General features: G+C 48.0%; 1 protein-coding gene across 1 annotated transcript; it reads left to right on the forward strand.

The window, feature by feature from the left end:
- The first annotated feature begins 238 nt into the window (after nucleotides 1-238).
- Nucleotides 239-9,349, forward strand: LOC139384315 (photoreceptor-specific nuclear receptor-like). Its single transcript, XM_071128997.1, has 8 exons — nucleotides 239-995; nucleotides 2,192-2,366; nucleotides 4,184-4,287; nucleotides 4,481-4,756; nucleotides 5,224-5,402; nucleotides 6,379-6,622; nucleotides 6,890-6,995; nucleotides 8,846-9,349. Exons 1-8 carry the CDS (start codon nucleotides 908-910, stop codon nucleotides 8,976-8,978), a joined length of 1,305 nt encoding a protein of 434 aa, XP_070985098.1. The 5' UTR covers nucleotides 239-907; the 3' UTR covers nucleotides 8,979-9,349.
- Nucleotides 9,350-27,984: the final 18,635 nt, after the last annotated feature.

A 27,984-nucleotide genomic window follows, 5' to 3' on the forward strand; every position in this document is an offset into this window, starting at 1 on the left:
TTCTTCTTACCAACATGATAAAGACCCCCCCCCCCCCCCCTCCGGCCACCTTGTTCCACATTGTTCTAAGTCCTGGAAATGTGACTGATTGATCAGACCAGTGGATGAACATAACAGTAAAGATTAAGAGGATGAGTAATAAGCAGCATGTGCTTACACAGCGCTGTGGACTAATCCTGCCCCCACCACCGGGTCCCCTTTAGAGGAGCAGACACCAGTCAGGACCCACAGACACACACACAGCTCCGGGACAAGAGGGAGCCCCACAGTGTTCACTAACTTCCATTGTTCAGCAGATCCTCACCACTGTTACAGAGACCAAGGGACTATCCAGGACCTGAGAGAGAGAGAGATCATCGTATCTCCCAACACCAAGGGACAGAGGAAGGAGAGGCAATCGGACGGGACATCCAGTGATCATAAGGGGAGTTGATCTGGACTGAAGAGGAACTGACCAGCCGTCTGCCAGCCTGACTGCGGACACGAGGAGCCAGTTACAGCTACCCATCCATCAGCACACTTCTCCAATAGATTGGCAGTGACACTTTGACAAACCTTTCCCGCATCATCGCTGATCGCCAAGGTCCCAGACGTCAGGGGAGGCCGTTGGTGTGACCTCCTCACGGCTGAAGGAAGAACCGTCACACAGCAGCTAGACTAGCCGTTGGTGTGACCTCCTCACTGCTGAAGGAAGAACCGTCACACAGCAGCTAGACTAGCCGTTGGTGTGACCTCCTCACTGCTGAAGGAAGAACCGTCACACAGCAGCTAGACTAGCCGTTGCATTGGGACACTACATCAGAACTTTTAAAGCCGTTTACAGTAACCCTCTAATAGAGGTGTGTGTGGAGGGGTGGAAAAAGTGACCGGTCCACAGGACATCGTTAGGACATATTGAGAAACCGTGATGGAGGAACACCTGTCTAACATCCATCCTTCCTCGTCTCCGAGTGACTCTTCAGGGAGCAGTGGCACCGACTGTGACAGCAGAGGAGGTAAACGTTTCGCTGATATGGACCTTTCTTAAAAACTGGTGCTCGGGCCAAAAGCTCAGGGAATACAGGAAATGAGACCCTGCGCGGGGTAAATGCTGCTCCAGAGTTGCTTTATTCTTGCGACTAAATCAGTGAAGTTCAGACTTCAGAAACCACGTTGTATATTATTGATTGTGTTCAGTAATGAAGAACTTGGGATCAGCATTTACCATGTGTGGTGCGGTTTGCTTCTTTACTAGCAGAACAGGTACAGGACCTCAGTACAGCCCTCAGTACAGCCCTCAGTACAGCCCTCAGTACAGCCCTCAGTACAGGACCTCAGTACAGCCCTCAGTACAGGACCTCAGTACAGCCCTCAGTACAGGACCTCAGTACAGCCCTCAGTACAGACCTCAGTACAGGACCTCAGTACAGCCCTCAGTACAGCCCTCAGTACAGCCCTCAGTACAGGACCTCAGTACAGGACCTCAGTACAGGACCTCAGTACAGGACCTCAGTACAGCCCTCAGTACAGCCCTCAGTACAGGACCTCAGTACAGGACCTCAGTACAGGACCTCAGTACAGCCCTCAGTACAGCCCTCAGTACAGCCCTCAGTACAGCCCTCAGTACAGCCCTCTCTCCCATTAGAAACAGCAGGTTGCTGTCCAGCATGCTGGCAGCATGGTGAGCCTGATGGAGTTGTGACTGATAACAGCACTTAGTTTGTGGCTCCACATTTCAAACACTTAAACACGTCAAATGTTCTCTTTCTATCAGATCTGACATTTCAAATGGAATTTATTGAAATGTATTTTATTTAATTGATACAAATACTAATTTTCAATAATTAGGAAATATTTTTTGGGGGGAATAATAACCAGATCTTAGAAAAAAAAAAATATTTATATTGGAGAGAAAAAAAGTAATGCTGCTTAATTTGAATTTTAAATAATTTGATAGTTGGATCTTTAATGCAACACGAGCCAGCTGTCAACAAGCATTCCTCTAACAGAGTCTCTAACTACCCCACCTCTCTCTCTCTCTCTCTCTCTCTCTGTTGTCCCCGAGCATACAGCAGCCAACAAAGCATGCATCTAACAGTCTCTAACTCCGCCACCTCTCTGTCTCTCTGTCCCCCACCATACAGCAGCCAACAAGCATTCCTCTAACAGAGTCTCTAACCCCCCCACCTCTGTCTCTCTCTCTCTCCCCCAGCAAAGAGTCCAGCCCCGGGTAAAGCCCTGAGTCCAGCCCCGGGTAAAGCCCTGAGTCCAGCCCTGCTCTGTAAGGTCTGTGGGGACACCAGCAGTGGAAAACACTACGGCATCTACGCCTGCAACGGCTGCAGTGGATTCTTCAAACGCAGCGTCCGACGGAGACTCATATACAGGTGAGTTGGAGTGACAACAGACACTCTGGCCCGGTGTCAAACTACCCACTGATAGACTGTCTGTTAGAGAGAGAGAGAGAGAGAGAGACACTCTGGCCCGGTGTATAGTCAAACTACCCACTGATAGACTGTCTGTTAGAGAGAGAGAGAGAGAGAGAGACACTCTGGCCCGGTGTATAGTCAAACTACCCACTGATAGACTACCTGTTAGAGAGAGAGAGAGAGAGACACTCTGGTGTATAGTCAAACTACCCACTGATAGACTACCTGTTAGAGAGAGAGAGAGAGACACTCTGGCCCGGTGTATAGTCAAACTACCCACTGATAGACTACCTGTTAGAGAGAGAGAGAGAGAGACACTCTGGTGTATAGTCAAACTACCTACTGATAGACTACCTGTTAGAGAGAGAGAGAGAGACACTCTGGCCCGGTGTATAGTCAAACTACCCACTGATATATAGACTACCTGCTAGAGAGAGAGAGAGAGACACTCTGGCCCGGTGTATAGTCAAACTACCCACTGATAGATAGACTACCTGTTAGAGAGAGAGAGAGACACTCTGGTGTATAGTCAAACTACCCACTAATAGATAGACTACCTGTTAGAGAGAGAGAGAGGAGAGAGGAGAGAACAGACACTCTGGTGTCTAGTCAAACTACCCACTGATAGATAGGCTACCTGTTAGAGAGAGAGAGAGAGACACTCTGGTGTATAGTCAAACTACCCACGGACAGGCTACCTGTTAGAGAGAGAGAGAGACACTCTAGTGTATAGTCAAACTACCCACTGATAGATAGACTACCTGTGAGAGAGACACTCTGGCCCGGTGTCAAACTACCCACTGACAGATAGACTACCTGTGAGAGAGACACTCTGGCCCGGTGTCAAACTACCCACGGACAGATAGACTACCTGTGAGAGAGACACTCTGGCCCGGTGTCAAACTACCCACGGACAGATAGACTACCTGTGAGAGAGACACTCTGGTCCGGTGTCAAACTACCCACTGACAGATAGACTACCTGTGAGAGAGAGAGAGACACTCTGGCCCGGTGTCAAACTACCCACGGACAGATAGACTACCTGTGAGAGAGACACTCTGGCCCGGTGTCAAACTACCCACAGACAGATAGACTACCTGTGAGAGAGACACTCTGGCCCGGTGTCAAACTACCCACGGACAGATAGACTACCTGTGAGAGAGAGAGAGACACTCTGGCCCGGTGTCAAACTACCCACGGACAGATAGACTACCTGTGAGAGAGAGAGACACTCTGGCCCGGTGTCAAACTACCCACGGACAGATAGACTACCTGTGAGAGAGAGAGAGACACTCTGGCCCGGTGTCAAACTACCCACGGACAGATAGACTACCTCTGAGAGAGAGAGAGACACTCTGGCCCGGTGTCAAACTACCCACGGACAGATAGACTACCTGTGAGAGAGAGAGAGAGAGACTCTGGCCCGGTGTCAAACTACCCACGGACAGATAGACTACCTGTGAGAGAGAGAGAGACACTCTGGCCCGGTGTCAAACTACCCACGGACAGATAGACTACCTGTGAGAGAGAGAGAGAGACACTCTGGCCCGGTGTCAAACTACCCACGGACAGATAGACTACCTGTGAGAGAGAGAGAGAGACACTCTGGCCCGGTGTCAAACTACCCACGGACAGATAGACTACCTGTGTTATCACCACTTAACTTTTTGTGAGTTTAATATATTTAACTTTTGAACCAGACTTCTTAGTTGATGTTTAAATCTCTAGAATAGTTTATTTTGTCACTGTAAAAGATGTGTTCCTCATCCCAACAGGTGTCAGGCTGGTACGGGCATGTGCCCAGTGGATAAGGCCCATCGTAACCAGTGCCAAGCCTGTCGGCTGAAGAAGTGCCTCCAGGCGGGCATGAACAAAGATGGTGAGTCAGTGAAATGTATTTATTTCATGTCAAAGATAATAATCTGTTTTTTTTTCTCAGTATGAATAAATGTGAAAGTTTGTATAATTCAAGTTAGAGTTGGGATATGTTTGTTGAGGTAGTCTGTCTCTTTGGACAGCCAAGTGTGAAGATGTGTCAGGAGTCTGAGCTGTGTCTTAATTCCCTCCCCCAGCTGTCCAGAACGAGCGTCAGCCCCGCAGCACGTCTCAGGTGCGTCTGGACTCCATCGACGTGGACACAGACAAGGAGCATCTGTCCACCACACGGGATCCCACTTCCTCTTCTTCTTCCTGTTCAGTGATCACCCGACCTCACATCACCTCCACCTCAATCAGCTCGTCGTCTGCCCCACCGCAGCGCTGTGCACCCCCCAGCCCACAGAACAACCACCGCTTCATGGTCAGCCTCATGACCGCTGAGACCTGCGCTAAACTGGAGCCTGAGGATGGTGAGGAGGGCTTTGTTATGGCTGTTCGTTGGTTTTCCTCTGTTTCTCTCTCTCTCTTTCTTTATTTCTCTCTCTTTCTCTCTCTCTCTTTCTCTCTCTCTCTCTCTCCCTTTCTCTGTCTCTCTCTCTTTCTCCCTCTCTCTCTCTTTATTTCTCTCTCTCTTTCTCTCTCTCTCCCTTTCTCTCTCTCTCTCTCTCTGTCTCTCTCTCTCTATTTCTCGCTCTCTTTATTTTCTCTCTCTCTCTTTCTCTCTCTCTATCTCTCTTTCTCTCTCTCTCTCTTTATTCTCTCTCTCTATCTCTCTTTCTCTCTCTCTCTTTATTTCTCTCTCTCTTTCTTTATTTCTTTCTCTCTTTCTCCACTTCTTAATCTTTCCTTCTGGAGTATTTATAATTTCTCTCTCTACAGTTGACACAATCTCCAGGTTTTTATCTGTTGTATTGAAATAATTCCACTTCTTCCACAGTTGATGAAAACATAGATGTGACCAGTAACGAGCCAGAGAGGGAGTCCTCAGACTACCACATGTCCCTGTACCCTTCCAGTACAGAGAATGTGTACGAGACGTCAGCCCGGCTCCTCTTCATGTCTGTTAAATGGGCCAAGAACCTGCCAGTGTTCTCCAATCTTCCATTCAGAGACCAGGTATAGACGGGATACTATGATAGGGTTTACTTACAGTATAAACTGCTTATTAATACCTCTTAAGGATTAGACTCTTTTTTTACCTTAAATTTTTGCCTAAAATGACAAACCCAAATCTAACTGCCTGTAGCTCAGGCCCTGAAGCAAGGATATGCATATTCTTGGTACCAATTGAAAGGAAACACTTTGAAGTTTATGGAAATGTTAAAGGAATGTAGGAGAATATAACACATTACATCTGGTAAAAGATAATACAAAGAAAAAAACAAATGTTCTTTTGTATTTTATCTTTTTTTTACCATCATCTTTCTAATGCAAGAGAAAGGCCATAATGTATTATTCCAGCCCAGGTGCAATTCAGATGTTGGTCACTAGATGGCAGCAGTGTATGTGCAATGTTTTAGACTGATCCAATTAACCATTGCATTTATGTTCAAACTTTTGTATCAAGACTGCCCAAAATGTGCCTAATTTGTTTATTAATAACGTTTCATGTTCATAACCGTGCACTCTCCTCAAACAATAGCATGGTATTCTTTCACTGTAATAGCTACTGTAAATTGGACAGTGCAGTTAGATTAACAAGAATTTAAGCTTTCTGCAAATATCAGATATGTCTATGTTCTGGGAAATGTTCTTGTTACTTACAACCTCATGCTAATCACATTAGCCTTCGTTAGCTCAACCGTCCCATAGAATGGACACCGATCCCGAAGATTAAATATATCACAACATTGTTTGGTAACTAATAGTTAGTCAATATGAACGCTTTCGTTCATCAAACGGGTAAACAAGCCAAAAATTTTTTTTTACAGTGCAAAGAATAGTTTGATACAACTTCCATCTGTTTAGAGACAGTTGAACTGCTTCAAAAACATTTTTCTGCATAGTTTGTGATGTCATGTTTATGACCTGTCACCCTTGACCTCTAACCTTGTGCGACCCCCACTGATCTGACTTCCTTGTTCCCCTCCAGGTAATCCTGCTGGAGGAGGCATGGTCTGAACTCTTCCTGCTGTGTGCCATCCAGTGGTCTCTCCCCCTGGACAGCTGTCCTCTGCTGTCCCTCCCCGACCTGTCCCCCCCAACCATGCAGAGTAAGACATCCTACACCAGCGTGGACCTGCGTCTGCTCCAGGAGGTCTTCAGTAGGTTCAAAGCCCTGGTCGTAGACCCCACTGAGTTTGCCTGCCTCAAGGCCATCGTCCTCTTCAAACCAGGTGGGTGCCTAGGGGGGTTGGTTTGTGATTTTTGTTGCTATGGTGTCATTTCTTTGCAATAAGAATGGCCAGATGTAATCTGTGGTGATGTTTTTGTGACCAGAGCTGAATGTCATGAGATACATGTTTTCGTTTGATCTGCATTAGGGCTTTCTGTTTCTGGGGCTGTAAATTCTACTTCCCCAGATTCCGTCTGGACACGTGGATAAGACGTGAGACTAGGCCTGTTTGACTGATCTTTCCTTCTTCTTCTCTTTGTTGTCATAGAAACCCGAGGTCTGAAGGACCCGGAGCAGGTCGAGAACCTACAGGATCAGTCCCAGGTGATGTTGGGACAACACATCAGATCACATTACTCCAGTCAGCCTGCCAGGTAGGACTACTACGACCTCCCTGTACAACTTCCCTGATCTCCCTGCACAACCTCCCTGATCTCCCTGCACAACCTCCCTGATCTCCCTGCACAACCTCCCTGATCTCCCTGCACAACCTCCCTGATCTCCCTGCACAACCTCCCTGATCTCCCTGCACAACCTCCCTGATCTCCCTGCACAACCTCCCTGATTTCCCTGTACAACCTCCCTGATCTCCCTGTACAACCTCCCTGATCTCCCTACACAACCTCCCTGATCTGCCTACACAACCTCCCTGATCTGCCTACACAACCTCCCTGATCTCCCTACACAACCTCCCTGATCTCCCTGCACAAACTCCCTGATCTCCCTGCACAACCTCCCTGATCTCCCTACACAGCCTCCCTGACCTCCCTACACAGCCTCCCTGACCTCCCTACACAGCCTCCCTACACAGCCTCCCTACACAACCTCCCTACACAGCCTCCCTACACAGCCTCCCTACACAGCCTCCCTAGACAACCTCCCATACACAACCTCCCTACACAGCCTCCCTGACCTCCCTGACCTTCCTGACCTTTATGGATTCCACTGTATGTATGTCTAGCTACTAACCTGAAGAACGAAAGGATGTTAAAATGGATTCCACTGTATGCATGTCTAGCTACTAACCTGAAGAACGAGAGGATGTTAAAATGGATTCCACTGTATGTATGTCTAGCTACTAACCTGAAGAATGAGAGGATGTTAAAATGGATTCCACTGTATGTATGTCTAGCTACTAACCTGAAGAACGAGAGGATGTTAAAATGGATTCCACTGTATGTATGTCTAGCTACTAACCTGAAGAACGAGAGGATGTTAAAATGGATTCCACTGTATGTATGTCTAGCTACTAACCTGAAGAACGAGAGGATGTTAAAAAGGCCGGCGAAATCAAATTTCACTGTTATGGATCTGTAAATGACTTGATCTTGATAATATGTTGATAGCTGCTAACAGAATTGGAATCCGTTTTTATTTGTCTGTTTTTAGACACTTCAGGACTTTGATGGAATCTCTCTCTGTGTAGTGTATAACTCACCACCCTCTCTGTCTCTCTCTGTGTAGTGTATAACTCACCATCCTCTCTGTCTCTCTCTGTGTAGTGTATAACTCACCATCCTCTCTGTCTCTCTCTGTGTAGTGTATAACTCACCATCCTCTCTGTCTCTCTCTGTGTAGTGTATAACTCACCATCCTCTCTGTCTCTCTCTGTGTAGTGTATAACTCACCATCCTCTCTGTCTCTCTCTGTGTAGTGTATAACTCACCATCCTCTCTGTCTCTCTCTGTGTAGTGTATAACTCACCATCCTCTCTGTCTCTCTCTGTGTAGTGTATAACTCACCATCCTCTCTGTCTCTCTCTGTGTAGTGTATAACTCACCATCCTCTCTGTCTCTCTCTGTGTAGTGTATAACTCACCATCCTCTCTGTCTCTCTCTGTGTAGTGTATAACTCACCATCCTCTCTGTCTCTCTCTGTGTAGTGTATAACTCACCATCCTCTCTGTCTCTCTCTGTGTAGTGTATAACTCACCATCCTCTCTGTCTCTCTCTGTGTAGTGTATAACTCACCATCCTCTCTGTCTCTCTCTGTGTAGTGTATAACTCACCATCCTCTCTGTCTCTCTCTGTGTAGTGTATAACTCACCATCCTCTCTGTCTCTCTCTGTGTAGTGTATAACTCACCATCCTCTCTGTCTCTCTCTGTGTAGTGTATAACTCACCATCCTCTCTGTCTCTCTCTGTGTAGTGTATAACTCACCATCCTCTCTGTCTCTCTCTGTGTAGTGTATAACTCACCATCCTCTCTGTCTCTCTCTGTGTAGATTTGGGAAGCTCCTCCTGCTGTTGCCCTCTCTGCGTTTCGTCAGCTCTGAGCGGATCGAGCTCCTCTTCTTCCACAGGACCATCGGCAACACCCCCATGGAGAAACTTCTGTGTGACATGTTCAAGAACTAATACACGGAAAAAAACAAAATGGACGCTCAGTTATACTGCACTGAGACACACCGCAAGTGAACATGCCCGAAAGCTAACAAACTGATGTGTGTAACAGGATGTTGTAAATATCTTATTGCCGTGTGTAAAGAAAACCATGTAAATATGTCATTGCTGTAAGAGAGTAAACAGACCTGCTTTTTGAGCTTGATAATGTGTTATAATGGGCTTTGCTGTGTGTTGGACCCCAGACTCAAAATGTCCTTTGCTGTGGGCAGAATGTTTGTGTCTCATATCTTCAGTTACATTTCAGTCTAGTCGTCCATGGTCTATATTTTTCACGATGTAATGTGATATATTTACATAAAATCTGTTTCGTCTTAGACACTGTACATTTCTGCTGTCGTAAATATGTGTGCTGTATTTATGATTTCATGCCTTGATAAATTGAAACTTGTATTTTGTCTTCTATCTATTAACTGAAGAGGATGAGTAGAGACCAGGTTTACACCAAGCTATCTATTAACTGAAGAGGATGAGTAGAAACCATGTTTACACCACGCTATCTATTAACTGAAGAGGATGAGTAGAGACCAGGTTTACACCAAGCTATCAATTAACTGAAGAAGATGAGTAGAGACCAGGTTTACACCAAGCTATCTATTAACTGAAGAGGATGAGTAGAAACCAGGTTTACACCAAGCTATCAATTAACTGAAGAGGATGAGTAGAGACCAGGTTTACACCAAGCTATCAATTAACTGAAGAGGATGAGTAGAGACCAGGTTTACACCAAGCTATCTATTAACTGAAGAGGATGAGTAGAGACCAGGTTTATACCAAGCTATCTATTAACTGAAGAGGATGAGTAGAGACCAGGTTTACACCAAGCTATCTATTAACTGAAGTGGATGAGTAGAGACCAGGTTTACACCAAGCTATCTATTAACTGAAGAGGATGAGTAGAAACCAGGTTTACACCAAGCTATCAATTAACTGAAGAGGATGAGTAGAAACCAGGTTTACACCAAGCTATCTATTAACTGAAGAGGATGAGTAGAGACCAGGTTTACACCAAGCTATCAATTAACTGAAGAGGATGAGTAGAAACCAGGTTTACACCAAGCCATCAATTAACAGAAGAGGATGAGTAGAGACCAGGTTTACACCAAGCCATCAATTAACAGAAGAGGATGAGTAGAGACCAGGTTTACACCAAGCTATCTATTAACTAAAGAGGATGAGTAGAGACCAGGTTTACACCAAGCTATCAATTAACAGAAGGGGATGAGTAGAAACCAGGTTTACACCAAGCTATCTATTAACTGAAGAGGATGAGTAGAGACCAGGTTTACACCAAGCTATCTATTAACTAAAGAGGATGAGTAGAGACCAGGTTTACACCAAGCTATCAATTAACTGAAGAGGATGAGTAGAGACCAGGTTTACACCAAGCTATCTATTAACTGAATAGGATGAGTAGAAACCAGGTTTACACCAAGATATCTATTAACTGAAGAGGATGAGTAGAGACCAGGTTTACACCAAGCTATCTATTAACTGAAGAGAATGAGTAGAGACCAGGTTTACACCAAGCTATCTATTAACTAAAGAGGATGAGTAGAGACCAGGTTTACACCAAGCTATCAATTAACTGAAGAGGATGAGTAGAGACCAGGTTTACACCAAGCTATCTATTAACTGAATAGGATGAGTAGAAACCAGGTTTACACCAAGATATCTATTAACTGAAGAGGATGAGTAGAGACCAGGTTTACACCAAGCTATCTATTAACTGAAGAGAATGAGTAGAAACCAGGTTTACACCAAGCTATCTATTAACTGAAGAGGATGAGTAGAGACCAGGTTTACACCAAGCTATCTATTAACTGAAGAGGATGAGTAGACACCAGGTTTACACCAAGCTATCTATTAACTGAAGAGGATGAGTAGAGACCAGGTTTACACCAAGATATCTATTAACTGAAGAGGATGAGTAGAGACCAGGTTTACACCAAGCTATCAATTAACTGAAGAGGATGAGTAGAGACCAGGTTTACACCAAGCTATCTATTAACTGAATAGGATGAGTAGAAACCAGGTTTACACCAAGCTATCTATTAACTGAAGAGGATGAGTAGAGACCAGGTTTACACCAAGCTATCTATTAACTGAAGAGGATGAGTAGAGACCAGGTTTACACCAAGCTATCTATTAACTGAAGAGGATGAGTAGAGACCAGGTTTACACCAAGATATCTATTAACTGAAGAGGATGAGTAGAGACCAGGTTTACACCAAGCTATCAATTAACTGAAGAGGATGAGTAGAGACCAGGTTTACACCAAGCTATCTATTAACTGAATAGGATGAGTAGAAACCAGGTTTACACCAAGATATCTATTAACTGAAGAGGATGAGTAGAGACCAGGTTTACACCAAGCTATCTATTAACTGAAGAGAATGAGTAGAGACCAGGTTTACACCAAGCTATCTATTAACTGAAGAGGATGAGTAGAGACCAGGTTTACACCAAGCTATCTATTAACTGAAGAGGATGAGTAGAGACCAGGTTTACACCAAGATATCTATTAACTGAAGAGGATGAGTAGAGACCAGGTTTACACCAAGCTATCATACACCAGCTCAGACGAAGAGAAAACAAGCTTCCCATCAGAGCATAGACGCAGTGGCAACTTCAATAGTGAGCAAAGACAAAGTATAAATCAAATGAACAGCGCCACCTTCTGTCCACTACTAACAACAACACCAGTTACTCTTTCCTACCACTAGAGGTCCTCCCAGTCTGGCTGTCAACACTACTTGGACAGTAGACTGGACTTCATCAGTATCCATATGTCATGGCTACCACTGTATGACAGTAGGGTGAATATGTCCCAGCCATTTCTCAGACTACAGTTCCCCACTGTGTGACCGTAGGGTGAATATGTCCCAGCCATTTCTCAGACTACAGTTCCCCACTGTATGACAGTAGGGTGAATATGTCTCAGCCATTTCTCACACTACAGTTCCCCGCCATTTCCCGCATCACCAAGCAACGCATCACCAAGCAACACATCACCAAGCAACGCATCACCAAGCAACGCAATACCAAGCAACGTATCAGCAAGCAACGCATCACCAAGCAACACATCACCAAGCAACGCATCACCAAGCAACGCAATACCAAGCAACGCATCACCAAGCAACGCATCACCAAGCAACGCATCACCAAGCAACGTATCAGCAAGCAACGCATCACCAAGCAACGCATCACCAAGCAACGCATTGCCAAGCACCACATCACCAAGCACCACATCACCAAGCACCACATCACCAAGCACTACATCACCACCACATCACCAAGCAACGCATATCCAAGCAACGCATCACCAAGCAACGATTCACCAAGCAACGCATCACCAAGCACCACATCACCAAGCACCACATCACCAAGCACCACATCACCAAGCACCACATCACCAAGCAACGCATCACCAAGCACCACATCACCAAGCACCACATCACCAAGCACCACATAACCAAGCACCACATCACAGAGCAACGCATCACCAAGCAACACATCACCACCCCATCACCAAGCACCACATCACCAAGCACCACATCACCAAGCACCGCATCACCAAGCAACACATCACCACCACATCACCAAGCACCACATCACCAAGCACCACATCACAGAGCAACGCATCACCAAGCAACACATCACCACCCCATCACCAAGCACCACATCACCAAGCACCACATCACCAAGCACCACATCACCAAGCACCACATCACCAAGCACCACATCACCAAGCACCACATCACCACCACATCACCAAACACCACATCACCACCACATCACCACCACATCACCAAGCACCACATCACCAAGCACCACATCACCAAGCACCACATCACCACCACATCACCAAGCACCACATCACCAAGCACCACATCACCAAGCACCACATCACCAAGCACCACATCACCAAGCACCACATCACCAAGCACCACATCACCACCACATCACCAAACACCACATCACCACCACATCACCACCACATCACCAAGCACCACATCACCACCACATCACCAAGCACCACATCACCACCACATCACCAAGCACCACATCACCACCACATCACCAAGCACCACATAACCAACCACATCACCAAGCACCACCTCACCATCACATCACCAAGCACCACCTCACCACCACATCACCAAGCACAACATCACATAGCCAAGCACCACATCACATCGCCAAGCACCACATCACCAAACACCACATCACCACCACATCACCACCACATCACCACCACATCACCAAGCACCACATCACCAAGCACCACATCACCAAGCACCACATCACCACCACATCACCAAGCACCACATAACCACCACATCACCAAGCACCACATCACCACCACATCACCACAACATCACCACCACATCATCAAGCACCACATCACCACCACATCACAACCACATCACCACCACATCACCAAGCACCACATCACCACCACATCACCACCACATCACCAAGCACCACATCACCAAGCACCACATCACCAAGCACCACATCACCACCACATCACCACCACATCACCAAGCACCACATCACCAAGCACCACATCACCATCACATCACCAAGCACCACATCACCAAGCACCACATCACCAAGCACCACATCACCATCACATCACCACCACATCACCAAGCACCACATCACCAAGCACCACATCACCACCACATCACCAAGGACCACATCACCACCACATCACCAAGAACCACATCACCACCACATCACCAAGCACCACATCACCAAGCACCACATCACCACCACATCACCAAGGACCACATCACCACCACATCACCAAGAACCACATCACCACCACATCACCAAGCACCACATCACCAAGCACCACATCACCACCACATCACCACCACATCACCACCACATCACCAAGCACCACATCACCAAGCACCACATCACCACCACATCACCACCACATCACCAAGCACCACATCACCACCACATCACCAAGCACCACATCACCACCACATCACCACCACATCACCACCACATCATCAAGCACCACATCACCATCACATCACCACCACATCACCATGCACCACATCACCACCACATCACCACCACATCACCACCACATCACCAAGCACCACATCACCAAGCACCACATCACCACCACATCACCACCACATAACCAAGCACCACATCACCAAGCACCACATCACCACCACATCACCAAGCACCACATCACCACCACATCACCAAGCATTACATCACCACAACATCACCAAGCACCACATCACCAAGCACCACATCTCCAAGCACCACATCACCACCACATCACCACCACATCACCAAGCACCACATCACCACCACATCACCACCACATCACCACCACATCACCACCACATCACCAAGCACCACATCACCATCACATCACCACCACATCACCAAGCACCACATCACCAAGCACCACATCACCACCACATCACCAAGGACCACATAACCACCACATCACCAAGAACCACATCACCACCACATCACCAAGCACCACATCACCAAGCACCACATCACCAAGCACCGCATCACCAAGCACCACATCACCAAGCACCACATCACCAAGCACCACATCACCAAGCACAGCATCACCAAGCACCACATCACCATCACATCACCAAGCACCACATCACCAAGCACTGCATCACCAAACACTGCATCACCAAACACTGCATCACCAAACACTGCATCACCAAGCACGACTGTCACCAAGCACCACACCACCAAGCACTGCATAACCAAACACCACATCACATCACCAAGCACCACATTACCAAGCACCACATCACCAAGCATGACTGTCACCAAGCACCACATCACCAAGAACCACATCACCAAGCACCACATCACAAAGCACCACATCACCAAGCACTGCATCACCAAGCACCACATCACCAAGCACCACATCACCAAAAACCGCATCACCAAGCACCACATCACCAAGCACCACATCACCAAGCAACACATCACCAAGCACTGCATCACCAAGCACCACATCACCAAGCACCACATCACCAAGCACTGCATCACCAAGCACCACATCACAGAGCACCACATCACCAAGCACCACATCACCAAGCACCACATCACCAAGCACCACATCACAGAGCACCACATCACCAAGCAACACATCACCAAGCACCACATCACCAAGCACCACATCACCAAGCACCACCGTCACCAAGCACCACATCACCAAGCACCACATCACCATCACATCACCAAGCACCACATCACCACCACATCACCAAGCACCACATCACCAAGCACATCACCAAGCACCACATCACCAAGCACCACATCACCACCACATCACCAAGCATTACATCACCACCACATCACCAAGCACCACATCACCACCACATCACCAAGCATTACATCACCACCACATCACCAAGCACCACATCACCACCACATCACCAAGCACCACATCACCAAGCACCACATCACCACCACATCACCAAGCACCACATCACCACCACATCACCACCACATCACCAAGCACCACATCACAATCACATCACCACCACATCACCAAGCACCACATCACCACCACATCACCAAGCACCACATCACCAAGCACCACATTACCACCACATCACCAAGCACCACATCACCAACCACCACATCACCAACACATCACCAAGCACCACATCACCAAGCACCACATCACTACCACATCACCACCACATCACCAAGCACCACATCACCAACCACCACATCACCAACACATCACCAAGCACCACATCGCCAAGCACCACATCACCACCACATCACCAAGCACCACATCACCAAGCACCACATCACCAAGCACCACATCACCATCACATCACCAAGCACCACCTCACCACCACATCACCAAGCACCACATCACATAGCCAAGCACCACATCACATCGCCAAGCACCACATCACCAACACATCACCATTACACCACATCACCACCACATCACCACCACATCACCACCACATCACCACCACATCACCACCACATCACCAAGCACCACATCACCAAGCACCGCATCACCACCACATCACCACCACATCACCACCACATCACCACCACATCACCAAGCACCACATCACCAAGCACCACATCACCAAGCACCACATCACCAACACATTACCAAGCACCACATCACCACCACATCACCAAGCACCACATCACCACCACAGCACCACCACATCACCACCACATCACCATCACATCACCAAGCACCACATCGCCACCACATCACCACCACATCATCAAGCACCACATCACCACCACATCACCAAGCACCACATCACCAAGCACCACATCACCAAGCACCACATCACCAAGCACCACATCACCACCACATCACCAAGCACCACATCACCACCACATCACCAAGCACCACATCACCACCACATCACCAAGCACCACATCATCAAGCACCACATCACCAAGCACCACATCACCAAGCACCACATCACCACCACATCACCAAGCACCACATCACCACCACATCACCACCACATCACCAAGCACCACATCACCAAGCACCACATCACCAAGCACCACATCACCAAGCACCACATCACCACCACATCACCACCACATCACCACATCACCACCACATCGCCAAGCACCACATCACCTCCACATCACCAAGCACCACATCACCAAGCACCACATCACCAAGCACCACATCACCATCACATCACCAAGCACCACATCACCACCACATCACCACCACATCACCAAGCACCACCTCACCACCACATCACCAAGCACCACATCACATAGCCAAGCACCACATCACATCGCCAAGCACCACATCACCACCACATCACCATTACACCACATCACCACCACATCACCACCACATCACCACCACATCACCACCACATCACCAAGCACCACATCACCAAGCACCGCATCACCACCACATCACCACCACATCACCACCACATCACCACCACATCACCAAGCACCACATCACCAAGCACCACATCACCACCACATCACCAAGCACCACATCACCAAGCACCACATCACCACCACATCACCACCACATCACCAAGCACCACATCACCACCACATCACCACCACATCACCACCACATCACCATCACATCACCAAGCACCACATCACCACCACATCACCACCACATCATCAAGCACCACATCACCACCACATCACCACCACATCACCAAGCACCACATCACCAAGCACCACATCACCACCACATCACCAAGCACCACATCACCACCACATCACCAAGCACCACATCACCACCACATCACCAAGCACCACATCACCACCACATCACCAAGCACCACATCACCACCACATCACCAAGCACCACATCACCAAGCACCACATCATCAAGCACCACATCACCAAGCACCACATCACCAAGCACCACATCACCACCACATCATCAAGCACCACATCACCAAGCACCACATCACCAAGCACCACATCACCACCACATCATCAAGCACCACATCACCAAGCACCACATCACCAAGCACCACATCACCAAGCACCACATCACCACCACATCACCAAGCACCACATCACCAAGCACCACATCACCACCACATCATCACACATCACCAAGCACCACATCACCAAGCACCACATCACCAAGCACCACATCACCAAGCACCACATCACCACCACATCATCAAGCACCACATCACCACCACATCACCAAGCACCACATCACCAAGCACCACATCATCAAGCACCACATCACCACCACATCACCACCACATCACCAAGCACCACATCACCAACACATCACCACCACATCACCACCACATCACCAAGCGCCACATCACCACCACATCACCACCACATCACCACCACATCACCAAGCACCACATCACCAAGCACCACATCACCACCACATCACCAAGCACCACATCACCACCACATCACCAAGCATTACATCACCACCACATCACCAAGCACCACATCACCACCATATCACCACCACATCACCAAGCGCCACATCACCACCACATCACCACCACATCACCACCACATCACCACCACATCACCACCACATCACCAAGCACCACATCTCCAAGCACCACATCACCACCACATCACCACCACATCACCACCACATCACCAAGCACCACATCACCAAGCACCACATCACCAAGCACCACATCACCATCATATCACCAAGCACCACATCACCAAGCACCACATCACCAAGCACCACATCACCACCACATCACCAAGCACCACATCACCACCACATCACCAAGCACCACATCACCACCACATCACCAAGCACCACATCACCACCACATCACCAAGCACCACATCATCAAGCACCACATTGCCAAGCACCACATCACCAAGCACCACATCACCACCACATCACCAAGCACCACATCACCACCACATCACCACCACATCACCAAGCACCACATCACCAAGCACCACATCACCAAGCACCACATCACCACCACATCACCAAGCACCACATCACCACCACATCGCCAAGCACCACATCACCTCCACATCACCAAGCACCACATCACCAAGCACCACATCACCAAGCACCACATCACCATCATATCACCAAGCACCACATCACCACCACATCACCACCACATCACCAAGCACCACCTCACCACCACATCACCAAGCACCACATCACCACCACATCACCAAGCACCACATCACCACCACATCACCAAGCACCACATCACCACCACATCACCAACATCACCACATCACCACCACATCACCAAGCACCACATCACCACCACATCACCATTACACCACATCACCACCACATCACCACCACATCACCACCACATCACCACCACATCACCAAGCACCACATCACCACATCACATCGCCAAGCACCACATCACCACCACATCACCATCACACCACATCACCACCACATCACCACCACATCACCACCACATCACCACCACATCACCAAGCACCACATCACCAAGCACCACATCACCAAGCACCACATCACCAACACATTACCAAGCACCACATCACCACCACATCACCAAGCACCACATCACCACCACAGCACCACCACATCACCACCACATCACCATCACATCACCAAGCACCACATCGCCACCACATCACCACCACATCATCAAGCACCACATCACCACCACATCACCAAGCACCACATCACCAAGCACCACATCACCAAGCACCACATCACCAAGCACCACATCACCACCACATCACCAAGCACCACATCACCACCACATCACCAAGCACCACATCACCACCACATCACCAAGCACCACATCACCACCACATCACCAAGCACCACATCACCAAGCACCACATCACCACCACATCACCAAGCACCACATCACCACCACATCACCACCACATCACCAAGCACCACATCACCAAGCACCACATCACCAAGCACCACATCACCACCACATCACCACCACATCACCACATCACCACCACATCACCAAGCACCACATCACCAAGCCACATCACCAAGCACCACATCACCAAGCACCACATCACCAAGCACCACATCACCACCACATCACCAAGCACCACATCACCACCACATCACCACCACATCACCAAGCACCACCTCACCACACCACATCACCACCAGCACCAAGCACACATCACATCACCAAGCACCACATCACATCGCCAAGCACCACATCACCACCACATCACCATTACACCACATCACCACCACATCACCACCACATCACCACCACATCACCACCACATCACCAAGCACCACATCACCAAGCACCGCATCACCACCACATCACCACCACATCACCACCACATCACCACCACATCACCAAGCACCACATCACCAAGCACCACATCACCACCACATCACCAAGCACCACATCACCAAGCACCACATCACCACCACATCACCACCACATCACCAAGCACCACATCACCACCACATCACCACCACATCACCACCACATCACCATCACATCACCAAGCACCACATCACCACCACATCACCACCACATCAACAAGCACCACATCACCACCACATCACCACCACATCACCAAGCACCACATCACCAAGCACCACATCACCACCACATCACCAAGCACCACATCACCACCACATCACCAAGCACCACATCACCACCACATCACCAAGCACCACATCACCACCACATCACCAAGCACCACATCACCACCACATCACCAAGCACCACATCACCAAGCACCACATCACCACCACATCATCAAGCACCACATCACCAAGCACCACATCACCAAGCACCACATCACCAAGCACCACATCACCAAGCACCACATCACCAAGCACCACATCACCACCACATCACCACCACATCAAGCACCACATCACCAAGCACCACATCACCAAGCACCACATCACCAAGCACCACATCACCAAGCACCACATCACCAAGCACCACATCACCAAGCACCACATCACCACCACATCACCAAGCACCACATCACCAAGCACCACATCACCAAGCAGCACCACATCACCAAGCACCACATCACCACCACATCACCAAGCACCACATCACCACCACATCACCAAGCACCACATCACCAACATCACCACATCACAAGCACCACATCACCACACACATCACCACCACATCACCAAGCACCACATCACCAAACATCACCACCACATCACCACCACATCACCAAGCGCCACATCACCACCACATCACCACCACATCACCAAGCACCACATCACCAAGCACCACATCACCACCACATCACCAAGCACCACATCACCACCACATCACCAAGCACCACATCACCAAGCACCACATCACATCACCAAGCACCACATCACCACCACATCACCAAGCACCACATCACCAAGCCCACATCACCACCACATCACCACCACATCACCACCACATCACCACCACATCACCAAGCACCACATCACCACCACATCACCACCACATCACCACCACATCACCACCACATCACCAAGCACCACATCACCAAGCACCACATCACCAAGCACCACATCACCAGCATATCACCAAGCACCACATCACCAAGCACCACATCACCAAGCACCACATCACCACCACATCACCAAGCACCACATCACCACCACATCACCAAGCACCACATCACCACCACATCACCAACCACCACATCACCACCACATCACCAAGCACCACATCATCAAGCACCACATCACCAAGCACCACATCACCAAGCACCACATCACCACCACATCACCAAGCACCACATCACCACCACATCACCACCACATCACCAAGCACCACATCACCAAGCACCATCACCAAGCACCACATCACCACCACATCACCAAGCACCACATCACCACCACATCGCCAAGCACCACATCACCACCACATCACCAAGCACCACATCACCAAGCACCACATCACCAAGCACCACATCACCATCACCACATCACCAAGCACCACATCACCACCACATCACCACCACATCACCAAGCACCACATCACCACCACATCACCAAGCACCACATCACCACCACATCACCAAGCACCACATCACCACCACATCACCAAGCACCACATCACCACCACATCACCAAGCACCACATCACCACCACATCACCAAGCACCACATCACCACCACATCACCATTACACCACATCACCACCACATCACCACCACATCACCACCACATCACCACCACATCACCAAGCACCACATCACCACATCACATCGCCAAGCACCACATCACCACCACATCACCATTACACCACATCACCACCACATCACCACCACATCACCACCACATCACCACCACATCACCAAGCACCACATCACCAAGCACCGCATCACCACCACATCACCACCACATCACCACCACATCACCACCACATCACCAAGCACCACATCACCAAGCACCACATCACCAAGCACCACATCACCACCACATCACCAAGCACCACATCACCACCACATCACCACCACATCACCACCACATCACCACCACATCACCAAGCACCACATCACCACCACATCACCACCACATCACCACCACATCACCATCACATCACCAAGCACCACATCACCACCACATCACCACCACATCATCAAGCACCACATCACCACCACATCACCACCACATCACCAAGCACCACATCACCAAGCACCACATCACCACCACATCACCACCACATCACCAAGCACCACATCACCACCACATCACCAAGCACCACATCACCACCACATCACCAAGCACCACATCACCAAGCACCACATCATCAAGCACCACATCACCAAGCACCACATCACCAAGCACCACATCACCAAGCACCACATCACCAAGCACCACATCATCAAGCACCACATCACCAAGCACCACATCACCAAGCACCACATCACCAAGCACCACATCATCAAGCACCACATCACCAAGCACCACATCACCAAGCACCACATCACCAAGCACCACATCACCACCACATCACCAAGCACCACATCACCAAGCATCACATCACCACCACATCATCAAGCACCACATCACCAAGCACCACATCACCAAGCACCACATCACCAAGCACCACATCACCACCACATCACCAAGCACCACATCACCAAGCACCACATCACCACCACATCATCAAGCACCACATCACCACCACATCACCAAGCACCACATCACCAAGCACCACATCATCAAGCACCACATCACCACCACATCACCACCACATCACCAAGCACCACATCACCACCACATCACCACCACATCACCACCACATCACCAAGCGCCACATCACCACCACATCACCACCACATCACCACCACATCACCAAGCACCACATCACCAAGCACCACATCACCACCACATCACCAAGCACCACATCACCACCACATCACCAAGCATTACATCACCACCACATCACCAAGCACCACATCACCACCACATCACCACCACATCACCACCACATCACCAAGCGCCACATCACCACCACATCACCACCACATCACCACCACATCACCACCACATCACCAAGCACCACATCTCCAAGCACCACATCACCACCACATCACCACCACATCACCACCACATCACCACCACATCACCAAGCACCACATCACCAAGCACCACATCACCAAGCACCACATCACCATCACATCACCACCACATCACCAAGCACCACATCACCAAGCACCACATCACCATCACATCACCACCACATCACCAAGCACCACATCACCAAGCACCACATCACCACCACATCACCAAGGACCACATCACCACCACATCACCAAGCACCACATCACCAAGCACCAAGCACCACATCACCACCACATCACCAAGCACCACATCACCACCACATCAGCACCACATCAGCACCACATCACCACCACATCACCACCACATCACCAAGCACCACATCACCGCCACATCACCAAGCACCACATCACCACCACATCACCAAGCACCACATCACCACCATATCACCGAGCACCACATCACCACCACATCACCACCACATCACCACCACATCACCAGTCTGTAACCTTCATTTCTGGGTGGTGGATTGTATTATCAGTCTCTTCCGGAGGACTTGTAGCTCTTTATAAAATATCGGTTCCAGCAGGTAAAGTACGTTATCTTATATTAGTTCTCTAATCACAAGGACACAGTCAAGTGGGAATCCCATCAACACCCTCCTCTTCCACACACACACAGGTGCCTTCTGGGAATAAGGAAGTGCTTCACATTAAAAGTCTTAAAAATGGCACTGTTAGTAATATTGACATAGTTTCAGAATAAACGTATAATACTAACCTAGGCTACAACAGTATGGGTTTATTCAGCACAGGAGGTTGGTGGCATCTTAATTGGGGAGGACGGGCTCGTGGTAATGACTGGAGAGGAATCAGGTGGAATGGTATCAAACACATCAAACACATGGTTTCCATGGTTTCCATGTGTTTCATGTCATTTCATTCGCTCCGTTCCAGACATTATTATGGGCCGTCCTCCCCTCAGCAGCCTCCACTGATATACAGTATGTCCCAGCCATTTCTCAGAGGATTACAGAAGCCCTACAGGCCTTGGTTATACCATAGATTCATTCATGAACGCGTCCCAAGTGGAACCTATTCCCTTTATAGTGCACACTACTTTTTGACCAGAGTCCTTTGGGGACACAGAGATATAGCTCTTATCAGATGTGGGCTGTGGACAACGGGACATGGTACAGAAAATAAACAACAGGATAAATAACAAGACATAACAAGGATCCATTTTGGAAACAGAGACATTTAAACCTCAGAATGACAACAAGGATCCATTTTAGAAACAGAGCAATTTAAACCTCAGAATGACAACAAGGATCCATTTTAGAAACAGAGCAATTTAAACCTCAGAATGACAACAAGGATCCATTTTAGAAACAGAGAAATTTAAACGTTTCATACTCTGCCCACTTTATTCCTCCAATGACTGAAGGGACATTGGGAGGCCAGTTAGGAAGCTGCAGGGAGCATACTATAATAATAATGATTAGTGAGATGGAAGAGAGAGAGACACAGAGAGAGAGAGAGACAGAGAGAGAGAGAGAGAGAGAGAGAGAGAGAGAGAGAGAGAGAGAGAGAGACAGAGAGAGAGAGAGACAGAGAGAGACAGAGAGAGAGACAGAGAGAGACAGAGAGGGAGAGAGAGAGAGAGAGAGAGAGAGAGTTGTTGTTGTTGTTAGTCTGTTGTTGCTAGATACTGTTGTTGTTAGTCTGTTGTTGTTAGTCTGTTGTTGTTAGTATGTTGTTGTTAGTCTGTTGTTGTTAGTCTGTTGTTGTTAGTCTGTTGTTGCTAGATACTGTTGTTGTTAGTCTGTTGTTGTTAGTCTGTTGTTGTTAGTCTGTTGTTGTTAGTCTGTTGTTGTTTGATACTGTTGTTGTTAGTCTGTTGTTGTTAGTCTGTTGTTGTTAGTCTTGTTGTTGTTAGTCTGTTAATTTATTTATGCTCATATTTCTTACTTCTTAATTAATTCACCACATGCAGTCAATGTTCTGTCTTTAACTTAAATGTGAGAATTCTACACTCAAGAACACATCTGAACAGAATTGTAATGTTATATTCTATACATTGTCAGTGTCTGTAATGTTATATTCTATACATTGTCAGTGTCTGTAATGTTATATTCTATACATTGTCAGTGTCTGTAATGTTATATTCTACACATTGTCAGTGTCTGTAATGTTATATTCTACACATTGTCAGTGTCTGTAATGTTATATTCTATACATTGTCAGTGTCTGTAGTGTTATATTCTATACATTGTCAGTGTCTGTAATGTTATATTCTATACATTGTCAGTGTCTGTAATGTTATATTCTATACATTGTCAGTGTCTGTAATGTTATATTCTATACATTGTCAGTGTCTGTAATGTTACATTATATACATTGTCAGTGTCTGTAATGTTATATTCTATACATTGTCAGCATCTGTAATGTTATATTCTATACATTGTCAGTGTCTGTAATGTTATATTCTACACATTGTCAGTGTCTGTAATGTTATATTCTATACATTGTCAGCATCTGTAATGTTATATTCTATACATTGTCAGTGTCTGTAATGTTATATTCTACACATTGTCAGCATCTGTAATGTTATATTCTATACATTGTCAGTGTCTGTAATGTTATATTCTATACATTGTTAATGTCTGTAATGTTATATTCTATACATTGTCAGTGTCTGTAATGTTATATTCTATACATTGTCAGTGTCTGTAATGTTATATTCTATACATTGTCAGTGTCTGTAATGTTAAATTCTATACATTGTCAGTGTCTGTAATGTTATATTCTATACATTGTCAGTGTCTGTAATGTTATATTCTATACATTGTCAGTGTCTGTAATGTTAAATTCTATACATTGTCAGTGTCTGTAATGTTATATTCTATACATTGTCAGCGTCTGTAATGTTCGTCTGAAAAGGAGATTCAGTTCTCAGCAGTATTGATATGGATATTGACTTTGACTTGATTGATTCCTGCTCACAGTTTACTCAAAAACAACCCTGAAGAAATGCTAAATTTATATCATAAACAGTTGCATAGAAAATAGCATTGGACACACGTGTAATGAAATCAAGTAGTACTTATATTAGTCCTTATCTCATAAAACATATGTTAACCTTTCACACAATTTGAATATCTAAAATAGAAATGGTAAAATATCAGAGAGTCAAAGACTTCGTCCTTCAGCCCTCAGTAAACGGCTGTGAATCCCCATCAGATTTTCTGAGTCCTTTAGTCTCCGTCCCAAATGGATCCCTGTTCCCTATCTAGTGCACTACTACAGACCAGGGCCTTTCTTGTCCACAAACTGGCCTAGTTTCTTACCTTTACAAAAAAACGAAACACCTAAACAATTCAGAAGTAGTTTGAGCCAGTTGTGGCCGTCTGGCCCGAGCTCCCAGAATGCCAGCTAGATAAGGAATGCCACTCAGTCTTAGTGGTCCAACACCAACAGAAAGGGCCTTTTGAAATAGTTGAGAAACAGGGCTACACAGCAGGGGGCTGTCCTGGACACCTGTGAGGAGACATCAAACAAGTGTTTTAGAAGCAGCTTAGCTCAGAGGCAGCAGCCAATGGTTCTGTCCCAAAATGGCATCCTATTCCCTGCATAGTGCACACTTTTGACAAGATATGGGTTCTGGCCACAAGTTAGTGCACTACATAGGGTATAGGGTGCCATTTGGGACAAAGATAATTGGAATAAAGCACTGCCTCTGATCCACACACACACACACACACACACACACACACACACACACACACACACACACACACACACACACACACACACACACACACACACACACACACACACACACACAGGTAGAATATTCTAGCAATGCTTAACCACTATTATTTTGAGTTCCACCTTCATGCTCTGCTCATAGACACTATAAGCAGTACAGTAGCTTGGTGTGTGAACACTATCAAGGGTTACGTGAAATACATTGAGACAACCATTACAACGCCACATGAAAACAACCAGTGTTGAAATATACCACAATTTCAAAGCTTTTGGACAAACACATGGATCAGCTTGATAATCATTTGGCTATCAAATGAACCAATGAACCGCATTCGCCCCTCAGGCCCTATCGGACCTTGTTTAACAAGCGGTGTCTCCTCCTCCAGAGGCCTAAGCCTTCTTAGCAGGGTCTGAAGGAACAGACATAGCAGCCTTCTCAGCCTTCTGCCAGAACCCTTAGCCGTTAGCCTGCTGTGTGCCAAGGCCTTGTGAGACCTCCATCATCTAATCCACAAAGCAGAAAAGCTTAGGCTCTCCATCCTACCCTCCCCATGCCCCTCTCCTTCCTCTCTCCTCCCTCCCTCTCCTTCCTCCCCCTCTCCTTCCTCTCTCCTCCCTCCCTCTCCTCCCTCCCTCCTCCCTCCCTCTCCTCCCTCCCTCTCCTTCCTCTCCTCCTTCCCCCTCTCCTTCCCCCTCTCCTTCCTCTCTCCTCCCTCCCTCTCCTTCCTCTCCTCCTTCCCCCTCTCCTTCCCCCTCTCCTTCCTCTCTCCTCTCTCCCCCTCTCCCGCCCTCTCCTTCCCCCCATTCCTCCCTCACTCCCTCACTCCTTCCTCTCCTCCTTCCCCCTCTCCTTAATCTCATCCCTCCCCCTCTCCTTCCTCCCCCTTTCCCTCCCCCCCTTACTCTCCTCCCACTCCTCCCTCCCCTCTCCTCCCTCCCTCCCTCCCCCCCCTCTCCTCCCTCCCTCTCCTCCTTCCCCTCTCCTCCCTCCCTCTCCATTCCTCTCCTCCTTCCCCCTCTCCTTCCCCTCTCCTTCCTCTCCTCCCTCTCCCTCTCCTTCCTCTCTCTGCCCTCTCCCACTCCTCCCTCCCTTTCCCTCTCTCCCTCTCCTCCCTCCCTCTCCCTCTCCTTCCTCACTTCCCTCCCCCCTCCTTCCT

This window comes from Oncorhynchus clarkii, chromosome 26, assembly GCF_045791955.1.
Source record: "Oncorhynchus clarkii lewisi isolate Uvic-CL-2024 chromosome 26, UVic_Ocla_1.0, whole genome shotgun sequence".
In the NCBI taxonomy this organism is placed as follows: Eukaryota; Metazoa; Chordata; class Actinopteri; order Salmoniformes; family Salmonidae; genus Oncorhynchus; species Oncorhynchus clarkii.

Excerpts from the sequence above, each read along its gene's own strand:
- LOC139384315 (XM_071128997.1), top strand. The coding sequence starts at position 908 with ATGGAGGAACACCTGTCTAACATCCATCCTTCCTCGTCTCCGAGTGAC. Across the intron at positions 996-2,191 it reads CGACTGTGACAGCAGAGGAG|CAAAGAGTCCAGCCCCGGGT; the intron begins GTAAACGTTTCG and ends TCTCTCCCCCAG. Across the intron at positions 5,403-6,378 it reads ATCTTCCATTCAGAGACCAG|GTAATCCTGCTGGAGGAGGC; the intron begins GTATAGACGGGA and ends GTTCCCCTCCAG.